At 40.3% G+C, this 23,928-nt stretch overlaps 3 protein-coding genes across 10 annotated transcripts; all 3 read left to right on the top strand.

The window, feature by feature from the left end:
• Positions 1–427: 427 nt before the first annotated feature.
• On the top strand, positions 428–2,107 carry LOC146612945 (tripartite motif-containing protein 16-like). The gene has a single exon (XM_085377107.1). It carries the CDS (start codon positions 449–451, stop codon positions 2,105–2,107), a length of 1,659 nt encoding a protein of 552 aa, XP_085233233.1. The 5' UTR covers positions 428–448.
• Positions 2,108–10,477: 8,370 nt separating this feature from the next.
• LOC146612944 (tripartite motif-containing protein 16-like) lies at positions 10,478–12,395 on the top strand. 2 transcript variants are annotated; one of them, XM_085377076.1, is made up of 2 exons: positions 10,478–11,014; positions 11,078–12,395. In XM_085377076.1, exons 1-2 carry the CDS (start codon positions 10,516–10,518, stop codon positions 12,169–12,171), a joined length of 1,593 nt encoding a protein of 530 aa, XP_085233202.1. In that variant the 5' UTR covers positions 10,478–10,515; the 3' UTR covers positions 12,172–12,395. The 2 variants fall into 2 exon arrangements, with proteins under 2 accessions (XP_085233202.1, XP_085233201.1); XM_085377075.1 differs by having other exon boundaries at positions 10,478–12,395.
• A 3,436-nt stretch (positions 12,396–15,831) lies between these two features.
• Positions 15,832–23,707, top strand: LOC146612943 (serine/threonine-protein kinase pim-2-like). Of its 7 annotated transcripts, XM_085377090.1 has the most exons (10): positions 18,277–18,331; positions 18,433–18,526; positions 19,309–19,434; positions 21,774–22,010; positions 22,136–22,261; positions 22,385–22,479; positions 22,618–22,968; positions 23,058–23,238; positions 23,325–23,495; positions 23,585–23,707. In XM_085377090.1, exons 3-10 carry the CDS (start codon positions 19,416–19,418, stop codon positions 23,674–23,676), a joined length of 1,272 nt encoding a protein of 423 aa, XP_085233216.1. In that variant the 5' UTR covers positions 18,277–18,331; positions 18,433–18,526; positions 19,309–19,415; the 3' UTR covers positions 23,677–23,707. The 7 variants fall into 7 exon arrangements, with proteins under 7 accessions (XP_085233213.1, XP_085233212.1, XP_085233214.1 ...); XM_085377087.1 differs by lacking the exons at positions 18,433–18,526; positions 19,309–19,434 and adding an exon at positions 15,832–16,032 and having other exon boundaries at positions 18,258–18,331; XM_085377086.1 differs by lacking the exons at positions 18,433–18,526; positions 19,309–19,434 and adding an exon at positions 15,832–16,856 and having other exon boundaries at positions 18,258–18,331.
• The last annotated feature ends 221 nt before the right edge of the window (positions 23,708–23,928 follow it).

Here is a 23,928-nt window from a genome sequence, read left to right as displayed (position 1 = left end):
TTGATTTAGTGGAGTCAGTTGTTCCCATGCATCATTCTGTAAGTGTGAGAATGAACTAAGATTAGAAAATGTCAAAATATAAAGTGTAATTTATTTTTATTCATCACAGCATCCTAAACTTTGCTGAACTTTTTGAAATATAAAATAAACTCGCTGAGTGTTGACTGTCACATTTCAAACATCCAAGTAAAGATAAACTATTAAACTTTAACTGGGTCAGACTTGTTACTGCATGATGTAATCACACATAACACACACTGCATCATGTGATTGGCTCTTGGTTGCTCTGTAAGAATATATCTCCCTTCACAGATGTGTCTGTATCAGGATGGGTCTAAAGGTGAACAAGAGCAGAGATCTGTTTCCCTTCAGAGCACAGAGGTTGTTTCTGTTCAGAGGAAGTCAAGCTGTCTGACAGTCACTGAGAGACCGTGAAACGGCACAGCACATGAATCAAATGGACCAAACAAAATTCTGCTGTTCAGTCTGTTTGGATCTACTGAAGGATCCGGTGGCTATTCCCTGTGGACACAGCTACTGCATGAACTGTATTAAAAGCTTCTGGGATGAAGAGGAAGAGAAGAAAATCTACAGCTGCCCTCAGTGCCGGAGGACTTTCACAGCGAGGCCTGTCCTGGAGAAAAACACCATGTTAGCAGATTTAGTGGAGGAGCTGAAGAAGACTGGACTCCAAGCTGCTCCTGCTGATCACTGCTATGCTGGACCTGAAGATGTGGCCTGTGATGTCTGCAATGGGAGAAAAATGAAAGCCTTCAAGTCCTGTTTAGTCTGTCTGGCATCTTACTGTGAGAAACACCTTCAGCCTCATTATGTAGCAGCTCAGTTAAAGAAACACAAGCTGGTGGAGCCCTCCAAGAAGCTCCAGGAGAACATCTGCTCTCGTCATGATGAGGTGATGAAGATGTTCTGCCGTACTGATCAGCAGAGTATCTGTTATCTCTGCTCTGTGGATGAACATAAAGGCCACGACACAGTCTCAGCTGCAGCAGAAAGGACTGAGAGGCAGAGAGAGCTGGAGGTGAGTCGACAAAACATCCAGCAGAGAATCCAGGACAGAGAGAAAGATGTGAAGCTGCTTCAACAGGAGGTGGAGGCCATCAATCAGTCTGCTGATCAAACAGTGGAGCACAGTGAGAAGATCTTCACTGAGCTGATCCATCTCATCCAGAAAAGAAGCTCTGATGTGAAGCAGCAGATCAGATCCCAGCAGGAAACTGAAGTGAGTCGAGTCAAAGAGCTTCAGGAGAAGCTGGAGCAGGAGATCACTGAGCTGAAGAGGAAAGATGCTGAGCTGAAGCAGCTCTCACACACAGAGGATCACATCCAGTTTCTACACAACTACCCCTCACTGTCAGCACTCAGTGAGTCTACAGACTCATCCAGCATCAATATCCGTCCTCTGAGCTACTTTGAGGATGTGACAGCAGCTGTGTCAGAGGTCAGAGATAAACTACAGGACGTTCTGAGAGAACAATGGACAAACATCTCACTGACAGTCACTGAAGTGGATGTTTTACTGTCACAACCAGAGCCAAAGACCAGAGCTGGATTCTTAAAATATTCATGTGAAATCACACTGGATCCAAACACAGCACACAAACAGCTGTTATTATCAGAGGAGAACAGAAAAACAACAGTAATGGAAGAACAACAGTCTTATTCTGATCATCCAGACAGATTTACTTGGCAGCAGGTCCTGAGCAGAGAGAGTCTGACTGGACGTTGTTACTGGGAGGTGGAGTGGAGAGGGGGAGGGGTTCGAGTAGCAGTCGCATACAAGAATATCAGCAGAAAAGGAAGGGGTAATGAATGTGTACTTGGACGTAATGACAAATCTTGGGCATTAGATTGTATCAACAACAGTTATACATTTTTGTACAACAACATCCAAACTCGTGTCTCAGGTCCTCGTTCCTCCAGAGTAGGAGTGTACCTGGATCACAGAGCAGGTATTTTGTCCTTCTACAGCGTCTCTGAAACCATGACTCTCCTCCACAGAGTCCAGACCACATTCACTCAGCCGCTCTATGCTGGACTGTTGTTTTATGATTATGGAGCCACTGCTGAGTTGATTAAGCTCAAATAGACTGAAGTCTTTCATATTGTGTGTTTAAATCTGTATTTTAGTTTCATTTTATTTTCTCTCCATCATTTCTGCACAGAGATCAGCTGTCAGTCAAACATTATGGGTGGTACCTCCACATCTTCTAGTTGTTCTCTTGATGTTTCTGAGTTTTTAAAGGAGATCTTTCCTGTGACTGTTTATGGAGGCTATCACTGCTCATCATCATTTTGATTTACTAAAATATTTCTCCACATGAAAATGTAAACTTCTCTATCCTCTAAATGTTTCTGGAATATTTGTCTTGAAAAATGTCGACATTTCTCTTTATGAGTATGGCAGACCATGTGTGTGTGTTTGTGTTTGTTTTTGTCAAAATCATCAAACAAATGAGGAAAAACTGTGATTTTAATGAATGAATTCATATATTGTGTTGATGTTTTATTGTGTGAATAAACTGGAAGGTTTGACTATAAATCAAACTTTGAACAACGTCTTTTCTTCTGTCTTCATTGCAGGATCTCACTCAAATCTGATGCAGAAAATATGAAACTAATCTGAGAGAATAACTGAAGCAGTTTTCCTCCTGAAGCATCACAAAGTTCAGAGTTCATGTTTAGAGCAGAAGATTCAGCAGTCGCTCTGTGACCTTTCAACTTTCTTCACTAAAACAGCTTCATTACAGAGAAACAAGTCACATTTTCTTGATGTTCTTAAGTCCTTTAAAATGTTTTAATGGTCCTTGAATGCAGCATCAGTGTCGCAGGTTTAAAAGGTCACTTTCTGTTGTGTTCAAAGATTTCCTTCAGATATGGTCTTTAATCAGTAAAGCCAGTGATACAGCAGTGTCATTAGCTGTGTTATTGGCACCAGGCTGTGTTTATGTATGTATTTAATTCTGTCTGAGGATGTCTTCAGCATGAAATGATCATTTGCTCAGCTGCTGTGTCTCATCTCTTATCAGACATTGGTTGGAACAGAGTTTTGTTGCTGACCATCTGACAAGAGGGTGAAGAAAAGCTTCAGGCTTCATTTGGACACTACGTTGGACAGAAGTCTCCACAAAAATGACTCAGAAACACAAATATTATTAATGAAAGTCCAAATGTCAAAAAGGGGTCATACATGATCCTGAGAAATGTCCTTGAACATTTGAACATGAGTCAGAGGGTTGTCAGGTTTCTACACTGCATCGTGGCATCAAGCCTGAGATGTCTGTGGAAACAAGTATGGAGGACACAAATGCACAGACGCAGTCGAGCTGTTTACTGCTGATGAGGAAGGAAAATAGTCTGTTGGATATTAAAGCAGCATTTATTAGAGTAAGAACAGATACTTGTGTCCTTCATTTGATCCCCGTCAATTTACAGAAGACTTAAGGACCCTTTGACTTCTAACATACAGCTGCATGTTTACAATTTTATTATTTATTGATTTATTTCTAGCAAAGCGAGACTTTACTGATTAAAGACATATAATCAGACATATTACTGTTACTCTCTGAAAAAGACTCACATAAAGCAGATTTATCACAAGCAAACATCAAGACACATCCTTCATGGCTTAAAGGTGCAGTGGGACTCTTTCGCCATCTGGTGGTTGTAACAGTTATGACAACTGTTCCTGCATATATGTCCCTCCTCAGTGTGAAGAAGACTGGACTCCAAGCTGCTCCTGCTGATCACTGCGTGTTCCTCCTGTGTCTAAAATCTATTTCCATTATGAATCAGGAAACTGTTTGCACCAATCATAAAGCCAATAAAATACGTCACACACTAAGAAATAACTAAAAGGAATTGTGCATTTCAAGGAGATTTTTCCCTCGTTTTTTGAAATCATAAGAATACAAACTAATGCAAGACTGTCATGTTTTCATACGTTTGTAGAGACACTGTTCTGTTGTATTCTAGGACATCAGTCACTTTTTAAATGCATGCTACTCCTCATCATCATCAGCATCATCATCAGCACCCATGACCTCCTTTTAGTCTTTGTTTTGTTATTGTTCAGAGTTCAGGAGACGTTCTTATGGGATTTCCACAGTGTACAAGTGCTGTTTAGAGCCTTTACCTAAAAGAAAAGAGTAAAGTACAAAGTAGATTTACTCACTGCAGGAAAATAATGCCTCAATCTGATATATTGTCTTATATGACAAACTGAAAGTGATGCTTCAAAGTGTAAGCAGCATTTTCCTGTTACAGCTGGTCTAGATGGAACTGATCTGATCTCCTTTATGTGCAGGTAGATATCCAGTGGGTTTGCTAAGGGTCACAGATGAGGGGCTGTGTGAGACGTTTAATGGGAAAGGAAATAAAACCATTGTTCCAGACCTGCAGCTAAGATACTCGAGTATCTTCAAATATGAAGCTGAGTATTACTTCCATACTTTCCTCCACTGCTGATGACCTTGTTACCTGCTGCTCCCTGTTAATGATCAGCCTCAGTTCTGATAGTAAACTGTTGGCTCTCTGGGGGGAAGAAAGAAGTTTGTATTTGTTTAAGATACAATGAAATCATATTTTGACATATTGGAAGATGACATGGAGCTGAAAAAATACTACAGGTATAAATGGAAACTACAGTTTATTTCTGTTATTTCCTGTGATAGTGTTTGTACACTCGCTCATGATAACTGTTCATTCAGCTGCTGTTTTTGTCTGCTGGACATCTTTAGCTTTCAGTAAGGATGCATTCATAGATCAGCACATCTTTTTGAACCACATTTCTTATGAGACTCAGAGTTTACATTTTGGAAATGTGGTGAGACCTGGGGTAGAAAGAGACTGAAGCTTCAACCTCGGCAGTTTTGTGTGTGTGTGAAGCAGAAAGATAAGAACTGTGTGGCCAACTCATCACACACATAATCCTGAATCAGAAAAACAGCATCAAGTGTTGTAATTGTTAAACACAGAAGTGTGATTTATATGTGGTTTTACTGATGGTTAACACAGTCGCACAAACACCTGAAACTGATCAAAATATAAAACAACATATTAAACATAAATATGTGCCAGTTACCAGAACTTATATGTGGTTTCACTGAGGTTTAATTCTGCTCAGTTTATCAATACTCACTCATACAAAAGTTTGTTATGTTTTATTGATTAGTTGGCTTTAGGTTTTCCAGTTTTCCAGCTGCTGCTGTTTAATGTTTGCCTGGGAAAAGAAATTTCAGTTAGTGTGGGAAGTTTGGTTAAGCTGGTGGAAAACAATACTGTTACACTGACCTTTTGGATAAGATTGTCTTACCTGTGGTTTCTCTGATGTGCACGATAAAACAGTCTCCAGGCAGCTTGAGTGCCCATTTAAAGGTTCCTGGTGGTACCAAGTGATTGAAGAGAGGATTGAAAAGCCATATTAGTTTATTGTAGATTGTAGTCAGTTGGCCAAGCTTGTAATGAAAAACGGTTCATTACTCGAAGCTTTCATCACAGTCCTCTTTGGTGACATCTGGTGGACAAATATATGAAGAGCAGCTTGAGTCTGCAGCTTATAATGAACTGCTTCATTATGATTGCCCACTCTGCAGAGCTGACAGCTTGTGTTTGATGTCATGTGACAGTTCTGTGTGATATCGGGCTGATATGTTGCTTTGAACGTGAATTTTCGGGGGGTGAAAAAATTATGTTATCATCAATCAATCATGTGGTCAGAAGAATCTGTGCTTACCTTGCAGGAATGTTTTAAATTTACAGATTGGGAAGTTTTTATTCAGTCTTGATGCTTTGGTGGATGTTAGCTCATATGCAGGTTTTGTAAAGACATGATTATACCCCTTAAGCGTGCTAAAGTGTACCCTAACAATAAGCCATGGGTCACCAAATGCATCAAATCCTGTTTAAGGAAAAAGAGACAGGCTTTTAAAGAGGGGGCTGTTACTGACTTTCAGGCAGTCACCAAAGACTTGAAAATCGAGCTCTTGAAAGCAAAACAGATCTACAAAAACCTTCTTGAAAGAAAATTTGCAGCAAAAGATTTTGGGTCTGCCTGGACTTGTATGAAAACCATATCAGGGTTTCAAAATCCCCAGAGCAGCAGTCAGATCATTGTAGACGGTTTTAAGCCAGACAGAGATTTGAATATGCTTGATGCCCGTTTTAGTTCTTCTGAACTGAAACAGAAACTGAAAGATACTCAACACTTCATCACTGAACTCAGCGATGTCCAAAAGGCCTTTCATACAGTTAATGTGAACAAGAGCCAGGGCCCTGATAACATTAGTGCCGCCTAATTAAATCTTGTGCTAAAGAGCTCAGTCCTAAATTTCAGCTTATTTTCAATAAATCCTTTCAAATACAAAATGTGCCCTCGCTTTGGAAGGAAGCTGTCGTCGTTCATGTCCCTAAATCTAGTCGTCCAAACGTCCTGAATGACTTCAGGCCTGTTGCCTCACCTGAGTTGTCATGAAAGTCTTTGAAAAAGTCATCAGAAATGTGATTATGGAAGAGATTGAATATCAGCTGGATCCAATGCAGTTTGCGTGCAGGCCCAACAGAGGAGTGCAGGACGCGCTTTTGACTCGACTAAATCTGATTCTTAAACATGTAGAGAGTAAAGGGACTTTTGCAAGACTTCTTTTCATTGATTTTTCTTCGGCTTATAATACAATACAGCCCCATATTTTAATGAAAAGACTTTTAGAAGAGTTTGAAATCAGGAAAAACCTGGTTTGCTGGATTTTAGATCTTTTAACTGACAGGTCACAAAGAGTGAGAATAAATGGGGTTCTGTCTGACCCAGTGTTCTCCTCCACAGCTTCTCCTCCAGGGTCTCTTATCGCCCTTATTATTCATTCTCTTTACAAACACGTGTCAGAGCAGATATGAAAACAGGGCCATCATTAAATTTACAGATGACTTTGTTATTGTCAGCTTACTGAAAGAGGGTGAAACTCACCATAGTCCAATCATTGATTAGTTTGTTCAGTGGTGGGAGGAGTCTTATCTCCAATTGAACATATCTAAAACAAAAGATATGGTTATTGATTTTAGGAAACAACTAAATGGGCACAGAGTCACTTTAATTAAAGGTCAGAAAATAGAGCAAGTGCAATCATATAAATATCTTGGGACCATAATCAATGAAAAACTGAACTTTTATTGCAAATCGGTCTGTAAAAAGGGTCACCAGTGCCTTTACTGCCTCAGGAAACTTGCTCATTTCCACATCGAGCGAAAGATTTGAACTTTGTTTTATTGTTCTTTTATTGAGTCTGTTTTATCTTTTTGTTTGGTGCCATGGTTCAGTCAGACCTCTGTCACAGGGAAAAATTGACTGAATTAGTGAGTGAGATGGTCCAGTCGTCTGATAGATGAGTCACAGGCCTGTTTAGACTCCCTGTACTCTAAACAGGTACCACAGATGGCTTAATCAATCCTTAAAAATGGTTCCCATCCTCTACGGGGTGGATTTAGCTTCTTTCTTCAGGACGGAGGTTTCTAGTTCCAAGATGCAGGACAAAGCATTATAAAAACAGCTTTGTCCCTGCTGCTGTCACTGAACTCAAGAAGAATTGTTTTTGATTTGATTCACTTTGTTTAATTACTAAATATGTGTTTTGTCAGGTTTCATTAGGTGTGTGTGTTTGTGAAGGGAGGCCAAATGCTATCATTGTTCTGTAAAGCAAATTTACCTGTGGGTATAAATAAGGTAACCTTAACTTAAAGCTTATAGGAGGTTGTGAGGTCACTGCTTCCACCTGATCATGTAATTAACCAGCAGACTGGTATGTTTATATATAATATACTATAAGTTATATCATTATAATTATGTGTACATCATATTTCTTATGTACATTTTAGACCTGGGAGCAGAAATGCTGATGAACTGGTTTTTATTCAGGAACAGGCAGAGCGTCCTCTCTTCCTGGCTCCATGTCTATAATTATGTCACACACTGATTCGCTCTCACAAAACCACCAAAACACAGCACAAATCCCACCAATGGTTCAATTCCTTATAAATCTTTGAATCAGGTACTGAAGCAGTGACGTGCTGAATGAAGCTTCAGACGTCATTGATCACGTGACTCTGTTCAGTCAAACCAAGCCTCAGCACAGCATTTCTGAAGCAGTGTGTTGATTTTTTGACACATGTGCCGGAGCTTCAGCTTCAAACGGGCCGTCACCATCAGAGTTGCTGGAACCATGTCCCACTACTGGCTACTCTGTTTTATTCTGTGTTAAGTTTTTGAATGTGAATTTTCTGTGTTAAGAATAACAAAGAAAATGTAATGAAGTGATTTTAAAGTTTAAACTTTGTGTTAAATCTTGTGAGTCAGAGAGAGAGAGAGAGATGAGGTGTGGGTGGACATCAGATGATCAAATGTCAACAACCTGATTGGCCCAAGTATGAAGATGTGGCGTCCAGTGAGGGAAGGGGGGAGAAAGGGTGAGCAGGTATAAAAGTGAGGTGAAGAAGAGATTCGGGGTTCTTCCCTTTTGTCCTCTGTGAGATGAGCAGTTCAGAAGTTTGGATCTAAGAGGTTCACAGTTAAAATTCCAGCAGAGACGCTAAAAGGAGAACCACAGTCCAACCTGTGAATGTTTTTAACCCTTTGTGAAACAACAAAGGCATAAATATGATCATATCAATATTATCTACTGGCTCAGACTCATAGGATCAGGGATTAGAACTCCTTTTATCAGAGAGATGAAATCTACTTCCTGTACAGGGTTTTTTTGTGGGCCTACCGATCGACAGAAACTAGAGTCAATAAAAAAACTGGACATTGGCTCAATGTGTGTGTGGCACAGGCAAACAAGGACTGAGCGCTGTGTAGTCCCACATAAAGTCAGACACCTGGTCACCCTAGGTGGACCATGGCATGGTCTATATGGAGGATACAGACACTGCTGAAAACATGACTCTGTCTGGTTTAGATGATCAAATGTCTTTACTTTAGGAGGCTGTGGCTCAGAGTACATTCACATAATGCCTTTGAATAAATGTAAAAAGCTGGTTTTGCTCCTGCTTTGATTTCTTTGTCCAGGTAGAAATTCTGCTTTTTGCCTCTAAAATCTGAAACAGTTTGAAACAAAGTTTGGCGCTCTAATCCTCTCTGTGTTTGTCCTTTGGTCAGATGGTGATATTGAATGAAATATTCCAGTATTCAGTAGCTCAGCAGCTTTGTAACATGTGGTTTTGCACACTGTTCAAACCTCAGATGTTTGTGTAAACAAGTGTGGAGGACACAAACTCACGGGGGGAGGAACGACATTTACTGTTGATGTGTCTGACATTTAGTCTCCATGAGTTCTCATAAGACTGAAGAACTCTGTGATCTCTAACATGCAGCTGTATGTTTTGAAATCATGTGTCTCATTCTCTGGACTTTACTAGACAACGAGTGAAGAACATATAACGAATATCATCTTTAAAGTGATGAATAATAACTCTGCCTCTGTGTCTTCATAAAAAGATCGTACTTCTGAAAGGTCAGAGGGCAGCATCCACTCTGGGTTTACACAGTTTTGCAGCTTTAGCTCTTCTGAAGTTCAGCACCTGCTTTTTCAACCAATCAGAAGCCAGTATTGTAGAGAGTTCATATTTCTTTTCATGCAATTGAATAATTTTGAATGTTTAGGTGAATATTTATATTTAGAGTATTTTCTCGATCAGTGTCTTCAGTCCTGACCCTGAGTGCGTACGTTTAAAAATAAAGTGATATAACTTCTTTTACATTACTGTGAACTTCTTGTACAGTTTGACAGCTGATTGTTGTCGTGTTTGTCGTCATATGAAGATCGTTTCCTAAAGAGGACTGAACAGTCATTTAGCCTCTGGCTCCATCCATGAATCTGATGTTTGCTGTATAATCTGTGCTGTTAATAGTGTAATGGAACATATAATTTGTACATATAATTTCATATGTAATTATGATGATCTTTACCCATTAAGATTTCAAATGAAACGATAAACAAAGGCCAAGAAAACTGAGTTAAACTCCTGAGTCTACTATATATTTGCACCATGAAGAAATGAATTCTTTGCACCAGTAATAAATAATCAAATATATCAAATTATCATCAATTATTTAAATAAAAAGAACCATCGCTCCAAACAAAACAACAATTAAACAGAGAGTCCTATAAAACTTCAATTTCAAACATCCACGTAAAGTTAAACTATTAAACTTTAACTGGGTCAGACTTGTTACTGCATGTTGTAACCAAACATACCACACCCAGCATCATGTGATTGGCTCTTGGTCGCTCTGTAAGAATATTTCTTTAGTGCCTCCCTTCACAGATGTGTCTGTATCAGGATGGGTCTAAACAACATGGTGTAAATGCAGTTGCTGGTGAGCCTCATTTCCTGTAGGAGGTGAACAAGAGCAGAGATCTGTTTCCCTTCAGAGCACAGAGGTAGTTTCTGTTCAGAGGAAGTGAAACTGTCTGACAGTCACTGAGAGACGGTGAAACGGCACAGCACATGAATCAAATGGATCAAACAAAATTCTGCTGTTCAGTCTGTTTGGATCTACTGAAGGATCCGGTGACTATTCCCTGTGGACACAGCTACTGCATGAACTGTATTAAAAGCTTCTGGGATGAAGAGGAAAAGAAGAAAATCTACAGCTGCCCTCAGTGCCGGAGGACTTTCACACCGAGGCCTGCCCTGGAGAAAAACTTATTAGTGGAAGATTTAGTGGAGGAGCTGAAGAAGACTGGACTCCAAGTTGCTCCTGCTGATCACTGCTATGCTGGACCTGAAGATGTGGCCTGTGATTTCTGCACTGGAAGAAAAATGAAAGCATTCAAGTCCTGTTTATTCTGTCTGGCATCTTACTGTGAGAAACACCTTCAGCCTCATTATGATGTGGCTCCATTAAAGAAACACAAGCTGGTGGAGCCCTCCAAGAAGCTCCAGGAGAACATCTGCTCTCGTCATGATGAGGTGATGAAGATGTTCTGCCGTACTGATCAGCAGAGTATCTGTTATCTCTGCCCTGTGGATGAACATAAAGGCCACGACACAGTCTCAGCTGCAGCAGAAAGGACTGAGAGGCAGAGAGAGCTGGAGGTGAGTCGACAAAACATCCAGCAGAGAATCCAGGACAGAGAGAAAGATGTGAAGCTGCTTCAACAGGAGGTGGAGGCCATCAATCAGTCTGCTGATCAAACAGTGGAGCACAGTGAGAAGATCTTCACTGAGCTGATCCATCTCATCCAGAAAAGAAGCTCTGATGTGAAGCAGCAGATCAGATCCCAGCAGGAAACTGAAGTGAGTCGAGTCAAAGAGCTTCAGGAGAAGCTGGAGCAGGAGATCACTGAGCTGAAGAGGAAAGATGCTGAGCTGAAGCAGCTCTCACACACAGAGGATCACATCCAGTTTCTACACAACTACCCCTCACTGTCAGCACTCAGTGAGTCTACAGACTCATCCAGCATCAATATCCGTCCTCTGAGCTACTTTGAGGATGTGACAGCAGCTGTGTCAGAGGTCAGAGATAAACTACAGGACATTCTGAGAGAGGAATGGACAAACATCTCACTGACAGTCACTGAAGTGGATGTTTTACTGTCACAACCAGAGCCAAAGACCAGAGCTGGATTCTTAAAATATTCATGTGAAATCACACTGGATCCAAACACAGCATACAAACAGCTGTTATTATCAGAGGGGAACAGAAAAGTAACAGTAGTGAAACAACAACAGTCTTATTCTGATCATCCAGACAGATTCACTGGATCGTGGCAGGTCCTGAGTAGAGAGAGTCTGACTGGACGTTGTTACTGGGAGGTGGAGTGGAGAGGGGGAGGAGTTGATGTAGCAGTCGCTTACAAGAATATCAGCAGAGCAGGGAGTGATTGTAGATTTGCACGTAATGACAAATCTTGGTCATTAGATTGTGACAACAACAGTTATACATTTTGGTACAACAACATCAAAACTCCTGTCTCAGGTCCTCGTTCCTCCAGAGTAGGAGTGTACCTGGATCACAGAGCAGGTATTTTGTCCTTCTACAGCGTCTCTGAAACCATGACTCTCCTCCACAGAGTCCAGACCACATTCACTCAGCCGCTCTATGCTGGTCTGAGGATTTATGTTTATGGAGCCACCGCTGAGTTGATTAAAGTGAAATAGACTGAAGTCTTTCATATTGTGGGTTTAAATCTGTATTTTAGTTTCATTTTATTTTCTCTCCATCATTTCTGCACAGAGATCAGCTGTCAGTCAAACATTATGGGTGGTACCTCCACATCTTCTAGTTGTTCTCTTGATGTTTCTGAGTTTTTAAAGGAGATCTTTCCTGTGACTGTTTATGGAGGCTATCACTGCTCATCATCATTTTGATTTACTAAAATATTTCTCCACATGAAAATGTAAACTTCTCTATCCTCTAAATGTTTCTGGAATATTTGTCTTGAAAAATGTCGACATTTCTCTTTATGAGTATGGCAGACCATGTGTGTGTGTTTGTGTTTGTTTTTGTCAAAATCATCAAACAAATGAGGAAAAACTGTGATTTTAATGAATGAATTCATATATTGTGTTGATGTTTTATTGTGTGAATAAACTGGAAGGTTTGACTATAAATCAAACTTTGAACAACGTCTTTTCTTCTGTCTTCATTGCAGGATCTCACTCAAATCTGATGCAGAAAATATGAAACTAATCTGAGAGAATAACTGAAGCAGTTTTCCTCCTGAAGCATCACAAAGTTCAGAGTTCATGTTTAGAGCAGAAGATTCAGCAGTCGCTCTGTGACCTTTCAACTTTCTTCACTAAAACAGCTTCATTACAGAGAAACAAGTCACATTTTCTTGATGTTCTTAAGTCCTTTAAAATGTTTTAATGGTCCTTGAATGCAGCATCAGTGTCGCAGGTTTAAAAGGTCACTTTCTGTTGTGTTCAAAGATTTCCTTCAGATATGGTCTTTAATCAGTAAAGCCAGTGATACAGCAGTGTCATTAGCTGTGTTATTGGCACCAGGCTGTGTTTATGTATGTATTTAATTCTGTCTGAGGATGTCTTCAGCATGAAATGATCATTTGCTCAGCTGCTGTGTCTCATCTCTTATCAGACATTGGTTGGAACAGAGTTTTGTTGCTGACCATCTGACAAGAGGGTGAAGAAAAGCTTCAGGCTTCATTTGGACACTACGTTGGACAGAAGTCTCCACAAAAATGACTCAGAAACACAAATATTATTAATGAAAGTCCAAATGTCAAAAAGGGGTCATACATGATCCTGAGAAATGTCCTTGAACATTTGAACATGAGTCAGAGGGTTGTCAGGTTTCTACACTGCATCGTGGCATCAAGCCTGAGATGTCTGTGGAAACAAGTATGGAGGACACAAATGCACAGACGCAGTCGAGCTGTTTACTGCTGATGAGGAAGGAAAATAGTCTGTTGGATATTAAAGCAGCATTTATTAGAGTAAGAACAGATACTTGTGTCCTTCATTTGATCCCCGTCAATTTACAGAAGACTTAAGGACCCTTTGACTTCTAACATACAGCTGCATGTTTACAATTTTATTATTTATTGATTTATTTCTAGCAAAGCGAGACTTTACTGATTAAAGACATATAATCAGACATATTACTGTTACTCTCTGAAAAAGACTCACATAAAGCAGATTTATCACAAGCAAACATCAAGACACATCCTTCATGGCTTAAAGGTGCAGTGGGACTCTTTCGCCATCTGGTGGTTGTAACAGTTATGACAACTGTTCCTGCATATATGTCCCTCCTCAGTGTGAAGAAGACTGGACTCCAAGCTGCTCCTGCTGATCACTGCGTGTTCCTCCTGTGTCTAAAATCTATTTCCATTATGAATCAGGAAACTGTTTGCACCAATCATAAAGCCAATAAAATACGTCACACACTAAGAAATAACAAAAAGGAATTGTGCATTTCAAGGAGATTTTTCCCTCGTTTTTTGAAATCATAAGAATACAAACTAATGCAAGACTGTCATGTTTTCATACGTTTGTAGAGACACTGTTCTGTTGTATTCTAGGACATCAGTCACTTTTTAAATGCATGCTACTCCTCATCATCATCAGCATCATCATCAGCACCCATGACCTCCTTTTAGTCTTTGTTTTGTTATTGTTCAGAGTTCAGGAGACGTTCTTATGGGATTTCCACAGTGTACAAGTGCTGTTTAGAGCCTTTACCTAAAAGAAAAGAGTAAAGTACAAAGTAGATTTACTCACTGCAGGAAAATAATGCCTCAATCTGATATATTGTCTTATATGACAAACTGAAAGTGATGCTTCAAAGTGTAAGCAGCATTTTCCTGTTACAGCTGGTCTAGATGGAACTGATCTGATCTCCTTTATGTGCAGGTAGATATCCAGTGGGTTTGCTAAGGGTCACAGATGAGGGGCTGTGTGAGACGTTTAATGGGAAAGGAAATAAAACCATTGTTCCAGACCTGCAGCTAAGATACTCGAGTATCTTCAAATATGAAGCTGAGTATTACTTCCATACTTTCCTCCACTGCTGATGACCTTGTTACCTGCTGCTCCCTGTTAATGATCAGCCTCAGTTCTGATAGTAAACTGTTGGCTCTCTGGGGGGAAGAAAGAAGTTTGTATTTGTTTAAGATACAATGAAATCATATTTTGACATATTGGAAGATGACATGGAGCTGAAAAAATACTACAGGTATAAATGGAAACTCCAGTTTATTTCTGTTATTTCCTGTGATAGTGTTTGTACACTCGCTCATGATAACTGTTCATTCAGCTGCTGTTTCTGTCTGCTGGACATCTTTAGCTTTCAGTAAGGATGCATTCATAGATCAGCACATCTTTTTGAACCACATTTCTTATGAGTTTACATTTTGGAAATGTGGTGAGACCTGGGGTAGAAAGAGACTGAAGCCAGCTTCAACCTCGGCAGTTTTGTGTGTGTGTGAAGCAGAAAGATAAGAACTGTGTGGCCAACTCGTCACACACATAATCCTGAATCAGAAAAACAGCATCAAGTGTTGTAATTGTGAAACACAGAAGTGTGATTTATATCAAAGTCAGTTTTATTGTCAAGGACCATATACGTACAGTCATACACAAGAATTTGAAATTGCAATCCTCCCATGGCCCCCAGTGTACACTAAAACAATATAAAGATAAAAGGATAAAAATAAAATAAAAGTTTTATGCACAACACAATACAATACTATACAATTATTTAAACAGCAGTGTCCAACACAATCATAGTGATTGTGGACAAGTTTGTGTGCAAGTGGGGGTGGGGCGGTCAGTGAAAAAGTAATAGTGTTGGGTCAGAGTTCATATGTTTGGGGGGTGGGGGGTTCAGAGGAAAGAGGTTAATGCAGGTCTGGAGTTCGTGTGTGAGAGCAGGGAGTGAATTCAGCATCCTGACAGCCTGATGGATGAAGCTGTCGCTCAGTCTGCTGGTTCTGGCCCGAAGGCTGTTCAGTCTCCTTCCTGATGGCAGCAAACTGAAGAAGGTGTTGGACGGATGAGTGGAGTCACCTGTGATGCAGATAGGGTTGCCAACCGTCCCTTAAAAAACGGAATCGTCCCGTATTTAGAAACAAAAGTACACGTCCCGTATTGAGCTAATAAGGGACGCACTTTGTCCCGTAATACAGTGAGAATCAAAAGTAGTCTATAAATGTTAATGGAATTAACGCTTTGTTTGAAAACATAATTCCCAGCCCCTCTCCTGCTTTGTGACCAATGAGCTGACAGCACACTTATGACAATTCGAGTATGACAATTCAGATTACCGCTCATCTCATTGGTCGAGGAAAGGTCGCTTACGGAGAAAATACCGGAAGACAACAGATGACCACAACAACAAGCATGGCCAACAGGGAAACAAACGCCGACACTGCGGTGCAAGTCTCGGACGACAGTACACCTGGGCAGTAAAGCTGGGCAGACACTGTGCGATTTTTTCAGTCACGTTATTCAGCTCCTGCTCAAACTGCACGATTGACGCGCAGGGGTTAGAAGTTGGTAGGTCACGATGCAGGGTCTCACACTATACCGCCCGATGCTCTGATGCGACCTGAGCGCTCACACTGTGCGTCCATAAAATGAAGGTTATAACAGAAAATCTGTCGCTCTCTCTCTCTGTCTTTCACTCACACAGACACACCACCAACATCAACTTTGCTAAATTGCTAATGAAAAACATGATCAGGCAGCTGTGATTGAGCAGCAGTGTAAATCCAACTATTTTCACGGTTGTTGTGGTCGTGATAATTTTGTGATGCCACATCGAAAAGGCTCGGATGAGCTTTCCAAAGTTCTACAAGTTGTGCCTCCATCGCTTGTGTCCAGTTCACACGCTGCACAGCCGTGCTGCTCCATCTTTTTCACCGACGTTTACGTGTTTGCGCGTGAGCAGTGTTAGCCGAGCGATTGATATCGGGAGCTGGTCGTGAGGTGTTAATCGCTTCTCTTTACCCCACGTATACTACACGATGCACGATGAAGGCCCAAATCGGGCCGATCACCAAATCGGTCGCACGACTCAAAAATCGGCTCAAAATGGGCCAAAAATCGCACAGTGTAAGCCCAGCATTAGAGCAGCAATGTTTGTTTGTTCAGACAAAGAAAAAAAAGGCTGCAAAAGTACAGGGAGGAATGGGAAAAGGAAAACACCTGGCTGGGAAAATGCACGATAACACCTTTAAAGCGCACTGCACTGTGTGCCGGCGCACTTTTTCCATAGGCATGCTTCTAGTGGTGGGCACATGAAGAACATTAGGGGCGTGAAAGCTCGGAGAACCCTTAACCAATTTTTTGTCCACCAGGCCATGGCAGAAGCAGATATGGTATGTAAACACTGGTTTGTTTTTTTCAAACCCTCTGGTTAAGGTTAATATGGGCATGTGCAGTGAATATCAGCGCTATGTGGCCAGAAGTGTGATAATATAATTTATTTTGTGTAATAAACAACTGCAAGGATAGATGATTACAACAAATAGATGACTAATACATAAAAGTAATACATAGATTAATGATGATGATGAGTTATGATGTGTAATCATGGGAACAAGTGGGTTTACAAACAGGAGCAGCTGATTAGCATTAGAAAAGCTGAAATAATACCTCAACTGAAGCCAATTGTACTAAATGCACTATATGTGCACTGTTACAAGAATATTTTTCGTTCTATTAATTTATATAATTTTAAGTTAAGCAGGACAGAGTTCTTTTAAAGAAAGATTTACTTATATTCTCAAAAGTTAAGCATGACAGGCTTCTGTTTAAGAAAGAGACCTGTTTTACTGTGTTAATGTTGTCATTTTGAGCTAAAAATAAATGGCTAAATGATCATTTGTTTCCCATATGGTCATATCACAAAGAATATGCATCTGCTTAAATCAAATTCAAGTCAAATGGTTAAAAAATAATTTCACACACAAAAAAAGGGCTACAAAATTCACCACACTGGGAAGGGTGAACTGGGTTGCCCGGCCCTGGCCACGAGGTGTCTCTTATTTATTTTTCAGGGAGTTGGCAACCCTACATAGCAGCCACCCAGCCCAGCTCTAGAATTTTCTTTTCCTCCCTTGATCTGATGAGGAGTGTTGTTCTTGTGCCCACTGCCAGCTGGAAACTTGGGTACATTTAATATGAGCCGCTGTAGATAAGTTTATGAAACATTTGTACTTGAAACTGATGTTTTAATGTGTTGTTAGACAGAGAAGTCATGAGCCGAATCCGACAGGCATTGGCCATTGCATGAACTCCTCTGGGGAGTTAGCTTGCAGCACATGTTCAAATTGAATGTTCTGGGTCTTATTATGCTGCAGCGAGATTCAAATCCACAACTGCGATGTTTTTGTTAAGGAAGAAAGCTAAATGTTCTAAAATATGTGAATGAAGTTATTACCGGGCTGGATAGCAGACTGTTAGCAAGCTAGCAGCTAAGGAAACCTGGCTACCTTTCCAATATGGCGGCTGATACAAGGTCAAATATCAAGATTATGTGCTTTTGCCTAAGAAAATTTGGTTAACAGCATTTATTTTTTCTGTTAATATTTTTTATATGGACCAGCCTGTACCTTTATGATGTTAAGACTGCTAGATGAGCTGTTAGTGACACTGAGTTAGTCATGACTATGCTTTCTGTGTTTTTTCCCTCCCCTTTTGGTATCCTGTTCCTGCTGGATGAACCACTTCATGATCATCCTCATCTGATGACTCCGCTGCGCTATCCTGCCTGGTAGATTCTCCTTGCTGCAGGTGTATGCTTCTGCCAGCTGGATGCTGTTACTGGATAGTACACTGTTCCAATGGAGCGGTAGGAACAAATTGAAACACACTAAAAGAAAAGGGTTATTGTTTAAAATTGTGTTTTAATAAATGTGTTAATGTTAATTAAGTGTTCATTGTGTGCTAGAGGTCCTACTGGTCCTATGGTGGAGCAGCTACTACCTCTCCTTTAAGAAACTTGCCTCTGATGGGATACAGATATTTGGGACACATTTCAATTCTTGTAAGGGTTTAAAAAATACACAAACTTGGAAGAGTTGACTGGATTTGTACAAAATGAGATGGCTGGCAATGGAAAGATGCAATTCGATTGTTACATGTTTAACTCTTTAAAGCCGGTCGGAGCGGGCACGCTCTGTTTTGCGTAACTATTTTTAAATCCCTGTAGAACCGGGAACCGCGTAAGCTAGCGCAATAATTTTTTTGCATATGAAACCAGAGGAGTTGTACTTACATCTTATGCCATCAGCTTGTCCTAGGTCACGGTTTCCTTCCACATATAGCTTTGCAAAAATTGCATAAAAAGCGCTTGCAGTAACAAAAACATAATATTCCAGAAACACGCTTTGCCGATCCGATCAGCTGTTCGTATTCCAGATGTATTTAATTTTCAATCAAGATGGCAGAGCTGTAATCATGCTCTAAAATTATATATTGTAATATGACAATTGTAAAGTTACTTAACCTGTGAGTCCTTGGTAAAGACATTCTCTTCAAAGTGAACGCTGCAAAGATGAGATGCAAGTTTCAAGTACATCCTTCTTATGTTAGCTAGCCACTAGTTCAGTCTCTGTGCTACACCATCACCTACAGGACAACTGCAAAACAACAACAACAACAACAAAGAACAAAAAAACAAAACATGTAGTTAAGATGATGGTTTTTAATTAGCTGCTGTAAAACAATGTAATAACAATAAATAAATGCAACATGACATTAACTGCTTTTTAGGTAAGTACTTTATGTACTTTTGGAGAACTGTTAGATCATCCATGTTTTCTACAGTCATTGGTTTGCTGGACAAAGTGGCCCACCCGAGGGGTTCCCTGCCATTGACCAGCAAGCCACCCTGGCTGAGGATCATCTGATTGCCAGGGCAGAAGGAGCAGAGCATGCCAGGCAGTCATGGAGGTACAGCATCCTAATAAGGTGTCAAGGGGGTATACACCAGGCTTTGGTGGACACGGGCTGCGCACAGCTCCTGGTTCACCAAACCCCGCTTTGCCCCGGGACATTATTGGTGTTGCAGTGGGTGGAGGTTACATGTGTACATGGGGGCATTCACAGACAAAACACATGGAATAAAGGCTGCAGTCAGTTATATTTTATCTCAGATAAACTAGTCAGTGTTTATTAGTGTTTGCTCAACTAGAAGTCTTCATAGTAGCATCCACACATCAAGTCTTTAAACAAATAATGAAAGGATAATGAAAGAAAGTTTAATGTGAAATTACTGAATTATATGAAATATTATGGCTTTGTCTGCCAGAGTGTTTTTCTTTAAACTACTTGGAACACTTTTACTGGCAGTCAGTGATGTCACTAAAAGGCAAGCTTCTTATGTTGTGTTGCCATAGTCTCCGGAGTTTACTTTTAAAGCTCACTTACAGAACTGACTTATACAGCTTAGTTAGAAAAGTCAAGCATCCAGACATTTGAAGGACTATTCACTCATTAAGGTGACATTTTCTATTTTAAAAGTTCTCAAAAAATTAAAATGAAAAAGGAAACAAGAAAAGTTACGACTGAGGCAGATAAGAAAGATCCAGGAGATCAAAGTAAGTAAAAAAAAAAAATCCCCCAAATAACAGAATCTACATTTCTAACAATGTTGAGGCTCTGTGTATAAAATGATTCATTTTTAGAGGATTTAAATCCTGGTTTTGATTGAAACTAACGTAAGTGCAACATGTCTAATCAAAGAAAGGTTACTGGGGCACTTTGTCTTTTGGTAAAATACTGTGACAGGTTTATTCTTGGACTGAGCAGTGAAAGCAGAGCAACAAGTGTCATCAGTATCTAGACTTAGTAAACCTAGTATGGATTCGTGTTGGTGTGTGTGAGGGATAAATGAGGGAATAAGACACAGGATGAGAGCACAGCTGCGAGAAATCACAAACAACAAGACCATGGGGAAGGAAAACTGAAAACACTAACATAGTCTAAGGAGCTTAGAAAGAAAACGTCTGGACTTCTTTAAGTTGCTTGAAGACGTTCAAGCAAAGTTGAAGTTCTTTTCATCCAAGAAGGTGAAACATCTTCAAGCAACTTCAAGTCCAGACGCTTTCTTTCCAAACTCCTTAGACTACGATGACCTAGATGACTGAGAACCTTCACAGACATGAAAACACTAACATAGCACACAAGACTATCAAAGTAAAACAGCAAACAAGAGACTTTTACAAAGACACAGAGTTGACACAGAGACATGACTGACTGGGGAGAAATTGGGGAACATGGAAACAAGAGAAACCTAAAGCCTAAGAATATAACACAAGAAGAAAACAATAAAGAGAACCAAAAACATACATAAGAATAATCAATGAATATAAATGAACAAACACAAAACACTGGGTCATAGACTCACTACCATGACAGTTAAATGTACAATAATAAATACTTTAAATCAGATGACAATGTAGCTGACACTGTGTTGATTAGTGTGTGGTCAACCACAAATCTTCATACTGTCATCCATACATGAGCTCTTTATACAAACGATGAAAGATAATGAAAGAAACTGTTTAATTGATATGAAATGATTGAATTATATGAAATATTATGGCTTTGTCTGCCAGTGTTTTTCTGTGAACTACTTTGAACTACTGGCAGTCAGTGAAGTCACTGAAAGGCAAGATTCTATGTTGTGTTGCCGTAGTTTCCAGAGTTTACTTATAAAGCTCACTTACAGAATTCAGTTAGAAAAGTCAAGCATTTGAAGGGCGCACATTTGAAGGAGTATTAACTCAATATTAACTCATTACGGTTTACATTTTCGAGTTTAAAAGTTCTCCGAAATTACAATGAAAAAGGAAACGAGGAAAATTACCACTCCAGCCGATAAGAAAGATTCAGGAGATCAAGGTAAGTAAAATAATAAAATCAAATCCTGGTAAAATCCAAATCCTAGAAACGTTGACACTGTGTGAATCATTTTTAGAGCAATTGAATCATATGTTTGATTGAAAATAGCTTTAATACAAGATGTCTAATCAAAGAAAGGTTACCGGCCTTTTGGTAAAATAATGTAATAAGTTTATTCTTGGACTCAACAGTAAAAACAGACCAACAAGTGTCATCAAGATCTAAGACTTAGTAAACCTAGTATCAATTCGCACTGGTCAGTTTTTTTTATCCCAAGAATAAACTTGTGATAATTTAAGCAAAAGCAATTTCAAATTCTTTGCCAAACTGCTTCCAGTCCTGATGTCGGGGACTCTTTTTCACCACTGTGTTGTTGTCGTTTATAGATTGTAAGAGCAGGACTGCTAAAAGAAAGGCCAGTCCTGAAAAGAAGACCCCAATAAAAAGGAGGAGGGTCGCTGAGCAGGCTGGTCCTTCCACCAGCTCAGATGTGGTCAAAGGAGTGAAGCGCAAGGTTGTGCAAGATGAAGAGGGCACAACAAAGAAAGCAAAGAAGGCTAAACTTCTCCACCATATGAGCGGTGACAAGGAGCAAGCATCCTCCTTGTTGGACTCTGGTAAAGGTAGGCTAATTAGTTGAATAAGGGGGTAGATTAAGTGTGGTTGCTAGGTTTAAGATATTAGTGTTTAGTGTTTGTGTCTATCATCCAGTGAGCTGATGTGCTTTTGGTGTTTTCCACATCTCCAGACTTGAACAACAAACAGGTGTGCGCAAAACATGGCAAAAGAAAGGCCATGGGAGACAACAGAGAGCCACCCAAGAAAAAAAAAAGGAATGTGGACCAGGACAAAAAATCAGTGGCAGACCAAAAACGTAAGTAGCAAGCAGCTTGGGTTTTATATTCAGGGGAAGGGCAAAAGGAACATTTATGCTACAGAGGAGAGTAATTTGTGTCACAGCTGTAATAAAACAAGATTTGTTGTTTTGTCTGTTCAGGTGAATTCCAAGCCAGATATGTGGAGGAGCACCAGCTCGGAGAAGGAGGCTGCGGAGCAGTGTTTGCTGGCTACCGGATAGAAGATCGTTTTCCAGTAAGTGTTCAGATGATGGTAGTAAGACAGGCAGTAACGCAGATAATGGATAATATCGTAAACTGAGACGTCTGCTGTGTTTCCACCTTTCATTATGTCATACTGAGGAAATGCTCACCAATGCTCTGTGTCTTCTAGGTTGCCATCAAACACATTCCCAAAAATAAAGTCTACTGCAAAGTGGCGGTAAGCGTCCAACACTTGAATCAGTTTTACATTACTGGATTGAATGCGGCGTTCCTCATCATCCACTTTGTTGTAATATTTCAGGATGAAAGCGGGAAGAAGCTCTCAGTGGAAGTGGCCATTATGGTTAAACTTGCAGGTGAAGCAGAAGGGTCAGTGGGAATATCTGCACCTGTGTCCTTGCTGGAGTGGTTCGACCTTGGCAAAGAGCTGATCCTGGTGCTGGAGAGACCTGTCCCTGCTGTGGACCTGCAAAAATACAAAGCAGAACATGGAAGAACTTTAACAGAGGACAAGGCCAAGGTAGGTTGACTGGGAGAGCCTTAGACTGTACAGCATTCAATCAAGGCAGAAAAGCATTAACTCATTATTGTGTTTTTCATCTTTTCCAGGTCATTCTGAAGCAACTAGTTGATGCTGTAAAGGAACTTGAGGATAAACACATCTTTCATCGGGACATCAAGGGACAAAACATTCTGATTGAGACCGGCTCAGATGTGCCTCGAGTTCGCATCATTGACTTTGGACTGAGCTGCTTTGTTAAGCAGCGATCTCTGTATCGCATCTTCTATGGTAACATATTCTGCTCCTGCTTTTCACAGATGTAACAATTTGTGTCTTTTGTTTTAGAAGAAATTGCAATTGTGTCTGTTTGTTAGGCACTCCTCTTCACATCCCTCCCGAGTGGTACATTAGGAGCTGCTACAGGTGTGGACCCACCACGGTGTGGCAAATGGGAGTGGTGTTGTATGAAGCGCTTCATGCACAATACTTTAGTACCGCGAGGTTCCTCACAAAGAAACTGAGCATCAAAAAGCGTCTGTCCACAGGTAAGAAAACTTCACACTTCCAGATTCACTGATGCCTTGGATCACTAGAACTATCATCTTCATCTTTTTGATCTTTTCTTTCTTTCAAGAATGCCGGAATTTCTTGGACGCATGTTTAGCTTTAGTCCCGGAGAAGCGCCCAACACTGGAGGAGCTCCAGCTTCACCCCTGGCTAAGATAACACACACAAACACACAATTCACACCTCATCATATAAGGTAGTAACTGTAGTAACTTCCTTTCTTTTTTCTGTTGGACAGGAATAGATAGAATGGGTCAATCTTAAAAAATAAATAAATAAAAATTTAGCTTTTTTGGAGTTCCTGTAACCCCCCCAGCCATCCCAGGAAAGGGGATCTCTCTTTGAATGGGCTTTCCCGAGGTTTCTTCCCATCGATCTGGCCCCCTGGGGAGTTTTTCCTCGTCTTCATAG

This window comes from Diplotaxodon limnothrissa, linkage group LG18, assembly GCF_057381915.1.
Source record: "Diplotaxodon limnothrissa isolate DT_005_m linkage group LG18, D_limnothrissa_male_GT1.1, whole genome shotgun sequence".
NCBI classification, from domain to species: Eukaryota; Metazoa; Chordata; class Actinopteri; order Cichliformes; family Cichlidae; genus Diplotaxodon; species Diplotaxodon limnothrissa.
Note: the sequence above shows the minus strand (reverse complement) of the source record. Positions and strands in the feature narration are given on the sequence as shown.